At 39.9% G+C, this 15,189-nt stretch overlaps 1 protein-coding gene across 1 annotated transcript in view; it reads right to left on the bottom strand.

Moving 5' to 3' along the window:
• The window catches only part of Ppt1 (Palmitoyl-protein thioesterase 1), a gene marked incomplete in the record, with an annotated part of 34,053 nt that overhangs the window by 6,092 nt on the left and 12,772 nt on the right, over positions 1 to 15,189 (bottom strand). Inside the window, 1 exon segment of the mRNA XM_081746170.1 lies at positions 8,409 to 8,567. Within this exon segment, the coding sequence (XP_081602296.1) occupies positions 8,409 to 8,567 (159 nt within the window).

Raw genomic sequence — 15,189 nt, 5'->3', positions numbered from 1 at the left:
AGAGAGAGAGAGAGAGAGAGCGTGAGGTAGTTGAATTGAGTTGATTTTGAGTTTAACGTCCCTTTCAACGACGAGACTATATAAAACGGTACCAACTGATTAACGTGGAATCCGAACTACATGAGCTCCCGCTGGGAATCGAATCCAGGTTTCCCATGCCAAAGGCGCGTATGCTAACCGCTTAGCAACGAAGGAGCTCGCAGAGAGAGAGAGAGAGAGAGAGAGAGAGAGAGTAGTTGAATTGAGTTGATTTTGAGTTTAACGTCCCTTTCAACGGCGAGACTATATAAAACGGTACCAACTGATTAACGTGGAATCCGAACTACATGAGCTCCCGCTGGGAATCGAATCCAGGTTTCCCATGCCAAAGGCGCGTATGCTAACCGCTTAGCAACGAAGGAGCTCGCAGAGAGAGAGAGAGAGAGAGAGAGAGAGGTAGTTGAATTGAGTTGATTTTGAGTTTAACGTCCCTTTCAACGGCGAGACTATATAAAACGGTACCAACTGATTAACGTGGAATCCGAACTACATGAGCTCCCGCTGGGAATCGAATCCAGGTTTCCCATGCCAAAGGCGCGTATGCTAACCGCTTAGCAACGAAGGAGCTCGCAGAGAGAGAGAGAGAGAGAGAGAGTAGTTGAATTGAGTTGATTTTGAGTTTAACGTCCCTTTCAACGGCGAGACTATATAAAACGGTACCAACTGATTAACGTGGAATCCGAACTACATGAGCTCCCGCTGGGAATCGAATCCAGGTTTCCCATGCCAAAGGCGCGTATGCTAACCGCTTAGCAACGAAGGAGCTCGCAGAGAGAGAGAGAGAGAGAGAGAGAGAGTAGTTGAATTGAGTTGATTTTGAGTTTAACGTCCCTTTCAACGGCGAGACTATATAAAACGGTACCAACTGATTAACGTGGAATCCGAACTACATGAGCTCCCGCTGGGAATCGAATCCAGGTTTCCCATGCCAAAGGCGCGTATGCTAACCGCTTAGCAACGAAGGAGCTCGCAGAGAGAGAGAGAGAGAGAGAGAGAGTAGTTGAATTGAGTTGATTTTGAGTTTAACGTCCCTTTCAACGGCGAGACTATATAAAACGGTACCAACTGATTAACGTGGAATCCGAACTACATGAGCTCCCGCTGGGAATCGAATCCAGGTTTCCCATGCCAAAGGCGCGTATGCTAACCGCTTAGCAACGAGGAGCTCGCAGAGAGAGAGAGAGAGAGAGAGAGAGAGAGTAGTTGAATTGAGTTGATTTTGAGTTTAACGTCCCTTTCAACGGCGAGACTATATAAAACGGTACCAACTGATTAACGTGGAATCCGAACTACATGAGCTCCCGCTGGGAATCGAATCCAGGTTTCCCATGCCAAAGGCGCGTATGCTAACCGCTTAGCAACGAAGGAGCTCGCAGAGAGAGAGAGAGAGAGAGAGAGAGAGAGAGAGTAGTTGAATTGAGTTGATTTTGAGTTTAACGTCCCTTTCAACGGCGAGACTATATAAAACGGTACCAACTGATTAACGTGGAATCCGAACTACATGAGCTCCCGCTGGGAATCGAATCCAGGTTTCCCATGCCAAAGGCGCGTATGCTAACCGCTTAGCAACGAAGGAGCTCGCAGAGAGAGAGAGAGAGAGAGAGAGAGAGAGAGAGGAGTAGTTGAATTGAGTTGATTTTGAGTTTAACGTCCCTTTCAACGGCGAGACTATATAAAACGGTACCAACTGATTAACGTGGAATCCGAACTACATGAGCTCCCGCTGGGAATCGAATCCAGGTTTCCCATGCCAAAGGCGCGTATGCTAACCGCTTAGCAACGAAGGAGCTCGCAGAGAGAGAGAGAGAGAGAGAGAGAGAGAGAGAGAGAGTAGTTGAATTGAGTTGATTTTGAGTTTAACGTCCCTTTCAACGGCGAGACTATATAAAACGGTACCAACTGATTAACGTGGAATCCGAACTACATGAGCTCCCGCTGGGAATCGAATCCAGGTTTCCCATGCCAAAGGCGCGTATGCTAACCGCTTAGCAACGAAGGAGCTCGCAGAGAGAGAGAGAGAGAGAGAGAGAGAGAGAGAGAGAGTAGTTGAATTGAGTTGATTTTGAGTTTAACGTCCCTTTCAACGGCGAGACTATATAAAACGGTACCAACTGATTAACGTGGAATCCGAACTACATGAGCTCCCGCTGGGAATCGAATCCAGGTTTCCCATGCCAAAGGCGCGTATGCTAACCGCTTAGCAACGAAGGAGCTCGCAGAGAGAGAGAGAGAGAGAGAGAGAGAGAGAGAGAGAGAGAGAGTAGTTGAATTGAGTAATGATTTTGAGTTTAACGTCCCTTTCAACGGCGAGACTATATAAAACGGTACCAACTGATTAACGTGGAATCCGAACTACATGAGCTCCCGCTGGGAATCGAATCCAGGTTTCCCATGCCAAAGGCGCGTATGCTAACCGCTTAGCAACGAAGGAGCTCGCAGAGAGAGAGAGAGAGAGAGAGAGAGAGAGAGAGAGAGAGTAGTTCAATTGAGTTGATTTTGAGTTTAACGTCCCTTTCAACGGCGAGACTATATAAAACGGTACCAACTGATTAACGTGGAATCCGAACTACATGAGCTCCCGCTGGGAATCGAATCCAGGTTTCCCATGCCAAAGGCGCGTATGCTAACCGCTTAGCAACGAAGGAGCTCGCAGAGAGAGAGAGAGAGAGAGAAGAGAGAGAGAGAGAGAGAGAGAGAGAGAGAGAGAGAGAGAGAGAGAGAGAGAGAGAGAGAGAGTAGTTGAATTGAGTTGATTTTGAGTTTAACGTCCCTTTCAACGGCGAGACTATATAAAACGGTACCAACTGATTAACGTGGAATCCGAACTACATGAGCTCCCGCTGGGAATCGAATCCAGGTTTCCCATGCCAAAGGCGCGTATGCTAACCGCTTAGCAACGAAGGAGCTCGCAGAGAGAGAGAGAGAGAGAGAGAGAGAGAGAGAGAGAGAGAGAGTAGTTGAATTGAGTTGATTTTGAGTTTAACGTCCCTTTCAACGGCGAGACTATATAAAACGGTACCAACTGATTAACGTGGAATCCGAACTACATGAGCTCCCGCTGGGAATCGAATCCAGGTTTCCCATGCCAAAGGCGCGTATGCTAACCGCTTAGCAACGAAGGAGCTCGCAGAGAGAGAGAGAGAGAGAGAGAGAGAGTAGTTGAATTGAGTTGATTTTGAGTTTAACGTCCCTTTCAACGGCGAGACTATATAAAACGGTACCAACTGATTAACGTGGAATCCGAACTACATGAGCTCCCGCTGGGAATCGAATCCAGGTTTCCCATGCCAAATGCGCGTATGCTAACCGCTTAGCAACGAAGGAGCTCGCAGAGAGAGAGAGAGAGAGAGAGTAGTTGAATTGAGTTGATTTTGAGTTTAACGTCCCTTTCAACGGCGAGACTATATAAAACGGTACCAACTGATTAACGTGGAATCCGAACTACATGAGCTCCCGCTGGGAATCGAATCCAGGTTTCCCATGCCAAAGGCGCGTATGCTAACCGCTTAGCAACGAAGGAGCTCGCAGAGAGAGAGAGAGAGAGAGAGAGAGAGAGAGAGTAGTTGAATTGAGTTGATTTTGAGTTTAACGTCCCTTTCAACGGCGAGACTATATAAAACGGTACCAACTGATTAACGTGGAATCCGAACTACATGAGCTCCCGCTGGGAATCGAATCCAGGTTTCCCATGCCAAAGGCGCGTATGCTAACCGCTTAGCAACGAAGGAGCTCGCAGAGAGAGAGAGAGAGAGAGAGAGAAGAGAGAGTAGTTGAATTGAGTTGATTTTGAGTTTAACGTCCCTTTCAACGGCGAGACTATATAAAACGGTACCAACTGATTAACGTGGAATCCGAACTACATGAGCTCCCGCTGGGAATCGAATCCAGGTTTCCCATGCCAAAGGCGCGTATGCTAACCGCTTAGCAACGAAGGAGCTCGCAGAGAGAGAGAGAGAGAGAGAGAGTAGTTGAATTGAGTTGATTTTGAGTTTAACGTCCCTTTCAACGGCGAGACTATATAAAACGGTACCAACTGATTAACGTGGAATCCGAACTACATGAGCTCCCGCTAGGAATCGAATCCAGGTTTCCCATGCCAAAGGCGCGTATGCTAACCGCTTAGCAACGAAGGAGCTCGCAGAGAGAGAGAGAGAGAGAGAGAGAGAGAGAGAGAGAGAGAGAGAGAGAGAGAGAGAGTAGTTGAATTGAGTTGATTTTGAGTTTAACGTCCCTTTCAACGGCGAGACTATATAAAACGGTACCAACTGATTAACGTGGAATCCGAACTACATGAGCTCCCGCTGGGAATCGAATCCAGGTTTCCCATGCCAAAGGCGCGTATGCTAACCGCTTAGCAACGAAGGAGCTCGCAGAGAAGAGAGAGAGAGAGAGAGTAGTTGAATTGAGTTGATTTTGAGTTTAACGTCCCTTTCAACGGCGAGACTATATAAAACGGTACCAACTGATTAACGTGGAATCCGAACTACATGAGCTCCCGCTGGGAATCGAATCCAGGTTTCCCATGCCAAAGGCGCGTATGCTAACCGCTTAGCAACGAAGGAGCTCGCAGAGAGAGAGAGAGAGAGAGAGAGAGAGAGAGAGAGAGAGAGAGAGTAGTTGAATTGAGTTGATTTTGAGTTTAACGTCCCTTTCAACGGCGAGACTATATAAAACGGTACCAACTGATTAACGTGGAATCCGAACTACATGAGCTCCCGCTGGGAATCGAATCCAGGTTTCCCATGCCAAAGGCGCGTATGCTAACCGCTTAGCAACGAAGGAGCTCGCAGAGAGAGAGAGAGAGAGAGAGAGAGAGAGAGAGAGAGAGAGAGTAGTTGAATTGAGTTGATTTTGAGTTTAACGTCCCTTTCAACGGCGAGACTATATAAAACGGTACCAACTGATTAACGTGGAATCCGAACTACATGAGCTCCCGCTGGGAATCGAATCCAGGTTTCCCATGCCAAAGGCGCGTATGCTAACCGCTTAGCAACGAAGGAGCTCGCAGAGAGAGAGAGAGAGAGAGAGAGAGAGAGGAGAGTAGTTGAATTGAGTTGATTTTGAGTTTAACGTCCCTTTCAACGGCGAGACTATATAAAACGGTACCAACTGATTAACGTGGAATCCGAACTACATGAGCTCCCGCTGGGAATCGAATCCAGGTTTCCCATGCCAAAGGCGCGTATGCTAACCGCTTAGCAACGAAGGAGCTCGCAGAGAGAGAGAGAGAGAGAGAGAGAGAGAGAGAGAGAGTAGTTGAATTGAGTTGATTTTGAGTTTAACGTCCCTTTCAACGGCGAGACTATATAAAACGGTACCAACTGATTAACGTGGAATCCGAACTACATGAGCTCCCGCTGGGAATCGAATCCAGGTTTCCCATGCCAAAGGCGCGTATGCTAACCGCTTAGCAACGAAGGAGCTCGCAGAGAGAGAGAGAGAGAGAGAGAGAGAGAGAGAGAGAGAGAGAGTAGTTGAATTGAGTTGATTTTGAGTTTAACGTCCCTTTCAACGGCGAGACTATATAAAACGGTACCAACTGATTAACGTGGAATCCGAACTACATGAGCTCCCGCTGGGAATCGAATCCAGGTTTCCCATGCCAAAGGCGCGTATGCTAACCGCTTAGCAACGAAGGAGCTCGCAGAGAGAGAGAGAGAGAGAGAGAGAGAGAGAGAGAGAGAGAGAGAGTAGTTGAATTGAGTTGATTTTGAGTTTAACGTCCCTTTCAACGGCGAGACTATATAAAACGGTACCAACTGATTAACGTGGAATCCGAACTACATGAGCTCCCGCTGGGAATCGAATCCAGGTTTCCCATGCCAAAGGCGCGTATGCTAACCGCTTAGCAACGAAAAGTGTTTTCCACTTGTTTCTACATCGTGATGAAAATTTTCCGATCTATGAAAATTCCTCTCACTTGTTTCTACAGAGCAATAAAACTTTCCGATTCACAAAAAAGTTCTTTTACTTCTTGCTTCAAAATGATGAAAACTTTCCGACTCATAAAAAGTTCTTCAATTTTTCCATATAAGACAGAAAATATTTGGATTCATGAAAAATTGTTTAACTTGTTCCTACATAGTACTGAAAATTGTCTGATCCATGAACATTTTCAGATTCTTTAAACGATCTTTCAGTTTTTAACATTTCTATACATGAATTCAATCAATTTCATGATTGCTGAGGAATTGTTACTTGATTACTGATATTTTTTTTAGAACGGAAAATTTTCCGGAAAAATATAGCGGAAAATTTTCCGAAATGGAAAATTTTCCACCTCACATCACTAGGTATGGTCTATACTTACTAGAATTAAAAATATTTATAATAAAGATGGAGAAGAAATAGTATATGTAAGCGCGAACGAAAATGAAAGTCTAAGCATATTGAATCAATAACTGATACTTTTATGCTTCGTTAGTAATTATTACCTACATTAAAATTAAGGTTTATTACATTGTATTTGCATGGTTGACTTGTCCAATATATGTCAGCCATCTTCATAAATTTTCTTTTTCTTGTGGCTTGAATAAAGACTCGTATTTACATGTAAATAGAAGATACTAACCTAAGGACGGGTACAGTAAAGAAAGTGATTGAAATATTTGGTAAAGTCAGTAACTACGTCAATATAAGCTAAAAAAGCTTTAGTACATGGCGTCCAGAAGGTCATGCAACCCGAACTTTCGACCATCAGAATTATTGAATCGTAAGACCGAACAAAATGAAACAGGGTGTCTACCAAGCAAGCATAATCAAATTCCCTGACCAAATTATAATTTTCCCTGTCTCTGTCGCTATCTTTTTTCTTAGTATAACTCATGAAAAATAACTTATCTTTAAAGTAAACTGTATGTTTTCATCATTGTTTATATGCTTATACAATATTCTACAACCGTGCAAACGAACCAATTCATTTACCTGTAGTTTATGACTATTTTAGTGGCATTCCTTCACCCCTCATAATCACCCTTTTCACTCCTATTCATTTTTATTATTTAGTTATTTTATTTTTAATAATTCAATGAAAAATACAGGAAATAAAGGGCAAGATTAAGATATAGGGCCATGTATAGGACAAATATACACAAATTTCCAAAACATAAGAAAAAATAGGAAAATAGGACAGCTGGGAGGCCTAGGTTTCTGATAGCGTTATCTAAGTAACAAAAAAAAATCAATTTTAGGTAGGTTTTATGGAAAACTGAAAAATCTTTCTCATGTTATTTAAGTGGCACATATTTTACACCCCAAAATGTTGGTACTTCCGGTAGGGCCATAATGACGAAATTTGGCATGTTTGTAGGTTTATGAGGTGCGGGGCCGTAACCCGAGCTAGCGCGAAGGTCTTGGGGGCGAAGCCCCAGCTAGCCTTAGGCTAGTTTCCATTATAGAAGTGCTGGGAAAGATTCTTCCCTGACACATAATGAAATTCCCTGACCCTACAAATTCCCTGACTGGTAGACACCCTGTGAAACTGCCACCTGTGTACAAATTTTGGAGATGAAATCATGAGGAGGGGATTGAGCATTCATCCTCACAACTGCCACAAATATATGAAGATGAAAATATTTGTGGACAATTGGGAATGTTAATGCGTAGACTGGATGGGAAGTATCATTCTGAAACAAGAAAGACACTTTGACACCAATTACAGACATCGACGGCCGTTATAATGGCATGCAGTAAAATTATCTGTCTTCCGGCATCATGGCCTAATAGGACAACTCTGATAGTACCAGACCCTGTCAACATACACACCCAATGGAAGTGTTACATCTTTAAAAAAAAATTTTGAGGCATCATTGCTCAAAAGAGAATACAGAGAAAGAGAAGCGAGTATTCTCTCATAAACGTAACTAAACAAATTAACCTCTAGATGGCAGAAATACCAATATTCCAGGGAGCGAATTTGATAGAATAACGAACCTTAAAAGTTATGTTCCCACAAATGTATAATTTTGACTTGTAAGTCTTCCACCGGGTGTGTGATAAGTGACTAGCCACCCCATAAATAGACAATTACAAACAAGGAACTTGTAAATTATTGAGAAAGACACTGCCAGAAATATATAGACTATTACTTTTCTTCAGTAATGTACGATCTGCGTAAAATGAAATCTGTTAGGGTGTTTCAGAACTGTGAGATAAACTTCGCGAGATTCTTCAAGTGAAAACAAACTTTTTTTAAAAAAAATCATAACTCCTGTTAGCCAACGAGTAGTTTAAGAATTACAGGTTTCTGAAATCCTCAAACAATGAACTTTCGAGCTGAATATTGTCTCAGAATGTGCCCATTGTAGACTTGCAGCCAGTTCTATCCAAAAGCACACGTTTTAGAACCATGCAATGGCGGCGCAACTTACCCTATATAAGCTCCAAGGTTGAGTAGCTCGCGGACGATATCACACCATTTATGTTCTGGTGAAACGCAGTTGGGCAGCCCGTATACTCCTTGCTGTGGTCCACCAATTGAGATTAAGTTGATCATGGAAGGGGATGGACATCTTTGTGCAACGGCTCTCCTAGAAAGGAAAACACATTATGATGGCGTGCAAAATGATGTTTGATTTTAAATAAAGCTTGAACTATACAGGACATCATAATAACATTTCTGCGGACGCAAAGCCCTATATATTGAGTAAGTTTTGCAATGTCGTGAAATCAAACCTCTTTCATCATTTAATGTCAATTGTTTTTCTTTCTTCTTTTCCACTTAGAGAACAAATTTATGAAACCGACAGCATCACTTCTAATACTACTGAACAACCTCCCAGAACGTCCACTAGGAAGAACCTTACAAAATACAATTGCATAATAATTTCTACTGCAAATTTACATCCCAGTACAATTTACTTTACAATATATTATTTATTTACAATTTATATATGCATTTTATCTATATTTTCTTTTCATCTTATTTCATCTTCAAAACTACCAAGGTACTTCATCTCTTACTATACAAAATAATTTCTGTAACTTCTTAGTTGCTTGCATGCTAATTTCTGTGTATGAATCGACGACTTGTATTCAGTTATTTTTCAAATTACTAACAACTTATATTTAATCCTGACTGTGACTTTTGTAAGGGATGCTTGCAAAGCAAAACCTGTTCTTCAATTGAAGGTTACAGTGCTGAAGAAAGAAAGAAAGAAAGAAAAAAAAAAAAAACAGAAAATACATTCTTTTCACTACTTCAGTAAAGATGTGACTTGTTTAGTGTCAAATGGTTAGAAAATTTGAAACAGGAAGATTTGTATCTACTATCTTTTCATGTTCTTCGACAAAAGATCCGACAGGTAAAAGCACTCCTCCTTCGTCTAACGTTTCACGCAAGACTTATAAAATTCTTCCCAATGTTTTCTGGAGAGGTAAAGCTGGTTTGATGTCAAGTATTGTACTTGGCTATTAATAATTCGTAGGTTCATAAAAAATTCAAGTCAATTATTCTTGTTGTTGTCATATTTGGGCTCAATTGATGTCGAATGACTTTTTACTTGTTGAAGCTATTTTCTTGAGTGATAATTTTGTAATCATATTTCCATAGATATTCTATTTTGTCTATAAGGTCTTGTTGGTTATTAAAGAACTTTAAAACCGTTCCGAAGATTTTTTTCCCGTGTGTTAGTCTTAGTTTTATTTAGTGAGCTGAAGAAGAACTGCGTATCAGATTTTTCTTTTGGGAAAACATGTGTGGAATTTTCCTTCCTTGCAATAAACATATTTCACTTCATTATTACAAAGATGCAACTTATTTCACACACTACACTGTTCTTGCTACTTCCAAAACACAATCTGAATCTCGCAAAAATGAAATGAAATCTTTGAGTTTTACGTCCCACGGATATGCCGGCTAGGCTAAAAGAGACGGTGACGATGAGAAATGAATGAAATGGTGAAATGAAGAAAGTGGAAGGAAACGGGAGAACCCCGAGGAAACCCACACACACGGTGTCTTTCCACCACAAAGTTCACTTGACGTGAGCTGGGATCGAACGAGGAACCCCATGCACCAGAGGTGAACACTCTACCACTGAGCCACCGCGGCCGTGAATTTCGCTTTACGTATCTTATGTATAACTACGCAGCATTTCCATCATTGGTTTCTTCATAAAAATAATATTTAAGATTCTTTTGTGAGAGATTATAATAACAACAACATAACTAACTTCTTTACTAGTAAATGTTTTTACGTATAGAGTATCTTTTAGTCTCAAATGAAAAAGAAGCAAGCTTTAATTGGTGATTGGTTTAAAGGTTTTAAAATTTGTTGTTTTGTGTTTGTGAAGTGTTGTGTTATTAAAAGCATGGCAGCTGACAGATTTCAACAATAATTTAAAACAATTTGATGGAGCAACAAGGAAGTAACTTTAATGGAAAACAAAACTTAAGTATGTTAAAGAATAACATATGCGGTTCGCCTTGATGGTTATTTATTTATCAACTTGTAAACTATTTCCAAAAATGCTAGCAAATTATTTTCAATATATTTGTTCTCGTGAATTCCATGTCCTCAAGCGTTTCGAGAACTGGCAACACTCTTCTCGTCTTCAGGGAAAAGCATGAAAGACCAAAAACAGAAGCTTTTATTATATATGTGCTGGCAGGAAGGGGGCAGAGTTTGATTGATCAATGGCAACGTCCAATCAGCGTCAGTCTGTGTGCTTATGATTCGAAAGTTCTGAATAAGAATTAAACGTTAAAGTACTGCAAATAAGTTAAATCAGTACACTTCGCAGTATATTTTAAAAATGGACATTTCTGGATTTTCTATGTGTTTTCGCAACTGCAGGACAGCTCTTGAAAAATAGTACTGTACTGCGAAAATCAGTACGTCTGGTCACCCTATGGAACGGTCACTGATTAAATTGAATCACCGATGTTGATTTTTGAGATTTAAGCAGAGATATATTTTGTTTTAGAATGACATGGAGACGATGTCTGATATGAAATTTAGCCGAGGTTGTTACCTAAAGTGCCCACGGTGTTATGATATAGTTTTACGTGCTCTTAAAAGCTAAACCCACAAATCTTGTTTTATGTGGAAGTTAGAATTTGGTTAGACGATGGAAATTTGTTAATGCAAATTTTCATAATGAGGAAGCTCATTATGCAAGTTAGATTGTTTTCACATATAAAACACAGACGAAATTACGTAACAATTTCTAACATTTTACAATGAATAGTTTGACATTACATTATGTATAGCATTTTTAAAAAATTACAAACGATATTAAATTTAATGGAATTGGCCGGTCGCATTACTTTTCATTTCTTCGGTAATCTTAATGATAGAATGCACTGAATTAAGGTCACAGAATAAACTGTCCAGTTGTAAATCTTCCGTGCATAAAAAGAACGGAATCTACGTAACGGAAACACCTTGTGTTTTTTAAATATCCGTATTAAAGATTTTTATTATAAAATAATTACAACATTGGAAAGAAAATGTGATGAATGACTTTCACAGCGAGGCTTATCTTCAAATTCAAGGAACACATTGCTAACATTTTGCTACTTCCCCAACTTTGAAAGTAGAAACCATGTTATCTGTTAACAATTCCTTAGTGAACGTTAGAACTAAGTTAATACAAATACAAATGTACATATCTAGAACATATGTTTATGTTAATTTTATTATCATCACGCAAGTGGGACTTACAGTATTATAATTTCAGTACGTCCGTTACTTTACACGATTTTTTTAAATTCTATCTCAGCAGAAATAATCAAATAAGTCAATTTATTAACCTTCATATGGGTAACGGTGACTTTAACTGTAGATGTCCATATTCCATTTTCTATTATTCAAAGCTGGTACAAATTACATATCTCGCCGTTAGATGGTAGTTAACATTTGAAGCAATTGACACATACCGAACGAAACTAAAACTTCTACTCTGTGATTATTTTTATTGACTAGCAGAGCTTCATTTTATCTGCATTTACCAACAAAGTAACTAGGCTGGTAAATACAAATGAGGCATTATGGTGCAATATTTTGGGTAAAAGTGTTTCATATATGCAGGAAAATAAACATACTAAACTCAGAAAAGAAGTAGAGATACATGTAATATTCGTGAAGTTGAACAAGACTGGACAAAGTTGATGAGCTGTGAATTAATGAAAGCCAAGTAATCGACCCATCCTTTTTTGCTGAGGTGACAGTCACCTAAAGGGAGTGACATGGTTATATTAGAACCTCACGCAGTGCCTCCTCTTCCTCCAGGAACCATTTTTCTCCAATAAGGCGCTTCCCCTTCGCATTTTGTGATCGAAGTAAGAAAATATTTAAACAAGTTAACCGGACGATGTATACGAAGAGCACTACCTTTATGAACGTGTACAACCTCCATTGCCAGGTAAAATAGATTGGACGTTTGTCGTGCTACTAGAAATGAACATATCGAGGTTGTGACGAAATTAGTCACTTATACTAACTCTATAAGCCGAACATTCTGCACATAAGCCTTGTTTATATTTATTGGTGGCTTCAGTAAGTTGTAAATTCAAAGACGGTGTATTTTCTGCTTTCAAAGTGCTACTTCAGCACTATCAAAAATTTATTATTACTATTAATTTAGCAGAAGGGGAATATATCAGTTAAATGGCACACAAGCGAAACTCAAGACAGCAGGACTCGGGTGTCAGTGGCAAAATTGCAAATATTAATGTTCAGATTTATTTCGTATTAGTTAAGATATTATTACTGACAATATGAAGTGTGAACGTGAAATAAAAGCAAGGATAGGAATGGCGAAAGAAGCCTTTGGGAGGAAGAAAAGTATCTTTTGTGGGACCTTCAATAAAGAATTGCGAAAAAGACTCATAAAATTCTTCGTGCGAAGTATTGCACTGTGTGGGGCAGAAACATGGACATTACAGAAAAATGATGAAAAACGATTGGAACGTTTCGAAATATGGGTGTGGAGAAGAATTGAGAGAATTAGCTGGGTCGAGTGGAAAACGAATCAGAGGGTGTTAGAAATGGTAGGGGAGTAAAGAACAATTTTAGATATTATTAAGAAGAGGAAAAGAAACTGGTTGGGACATTGGCTAAGAAGGATGCTAGAATGTATGGTCGCAGGAAAGAGAGGGAGGGGGCGACGGAGACTACAATTAATGGACAATATGGAAACGGAGAAATCGTACGTGAACAGGAAATGGTTAACGGAAGCCCGTGAAGCATGGAAGCTTCTCAGTTTCAGCAAGTAATCAGCCAATAATGGCAGAATACCTATGATAAGGATGATGATAATGAGTTAAGAGATGGATTCGGAAAACGTCCATTAGGAAGACCAAGGCGCAGATGGGAGGACAACATTAGAATAGATCTCGCAGAGATAGGAATACAAAGTAGCAACTGGGTCTAGTTGGCTAAGGACAGAAGTCAATGGAGAGCTTTTGTGAACGCGGCATTGAACCTCCTGGTTCCATAGGCCATAGGGTTAGTTAGTTTATATATAGGGCTATATCTATATATATAGAAATAGGAATACAAAGTAGAAACTAGATTCAGTTGGCTAAGGATAGAAGTCAATGGAGAGCTTTTGTGAAGGCCGCATTGAACCTCCTGGTTCCATAGGCCATAGAGTTAGTTAGTTTATATATAGGGCTATATCTATATATATAGAAATAGGAATACAAAGTAGAAACTAGATTCAGTTGGCTAAGGACAGAAGTCAATGGAGAGCTTTAGTGAACGTGGCATTGAACCTCCTGGTTCCATAGGCCATAGAGTTAGTTAGTTTATATATAGGGCTATATCTATATATATAGAAATAGGAATACAAAGTAGAAACTAGATTCAGTTGGCTAAGGACAGAAGTCAATGGAGAGCTTTAGTGAACGTGGCATTGAACTTCCAGGATCCATAGGCCATAGAGTTAGTTAGTTTATATATAGGGCTATATCTATATATATAGAAATAGGAATACAAAGTAGAAACTAGATTCAGTTGGCTAAGGACAGAAGTCAATGGAGAGCTTTTGTGAGCGTGGCATTGAACTTCCAGGATCCATAGGCCATAGAGTTAGTTAGTTTATATATAGGGCTATATCTATATATATATAGAAATATGAATACAAACTAGAAACTAGATTCAGTTGGCTAAGGACAGAAGTCAATGGAGAGCTTTAGTGAACGTGGCATTGAACTTCCAGGATCCATAGGCCATAGAGTTAGTTAGTTTATATATAGGGCTATATCTATATATATAGAAATAGGAATACAAAGTAGAAACTAGATTCAGTTGGCTAAGGACAGAAGTCAGTGGAGAGCTTTTGTGAAGGCCGCATTGAACCTCCTGGTTCCATAGGCCATAGAGTTAGTTAGTTTATATATAGGGCTATATCTATATATATAGAAATAGGAATACAAAGTAGAAACTAGATTCAGTTGGCTAAGGACAGAAGTCAATGGAGAGCTTTTGTGAAGGCCGCATTGAACCTCCTGGTTCCATAGGCCATAGAGTTAGTTAGTTTATATATAGGGCTATATCTATATATATAGAAATAGGAATACAAAGTAGAAACTAGATTCAGTTGGCTAAGGATAGAAGTCAATGGAGAGCTTTTGTGAACATGGCATTGAACTTCCAGGATCCATAGGCCATAGAGTTAGTTAGTTTATATATAGGGCTATATCTATATATATAGAAATAGGAATACAAAGTAGAAACTAGATTCAGTTGGCTAAGGACAGAAGTCAATGGAGAGCTTTAGTGAACGTGGCATTGAACGTGGCATTGGCCGCATTGAACCTCCTGGTTCCATAGGCCATAGAGTTAGTTAGTTTATATATAGGGCTATATCTATATATATAGAAATAGGAATACAAAGTAGAAACTAGATTCAGTTGGCTAAGGACAGAAGTCAATGGAGAGCTTTTGTGAACATGGCATTGAACCTCCTGGTTCCATAGGCCATAGAGTTAGTTAGTTTATATATAGGGCTATATCTATATATATAGAAATAGAAATACAAAGTAGAAACTAGATTCAGTTGGCTAAGGATAGAAGTCAATGGAGAGCTTTTGTGAACATGGCATTGAACTTCCAGGATCCATAGGCCATAGAGTTAGTTAGTTTATATATAGGGCTATATCTATATATATAGAAATAGGAATACAAAGTAGAAACTAGATTCA

This window comes from Thermobia domestica, chromosome 18 (assembly GCF_964235325.1).
Source record: "Thermobia domestica chromosome 18, izTheDome1.hap1.1, whole genome shotgun sequence".
NCBI lineage: Eukaryota > Metazoa > Arthropoda > Insecta > Zygentoma > Lepismatidae > Thermobia > Thermobia domestica.
Note: the sequence above shows the minus strand (reverse complement) of the source record. Positions and strands in the feature narration are given on the sequence as shown.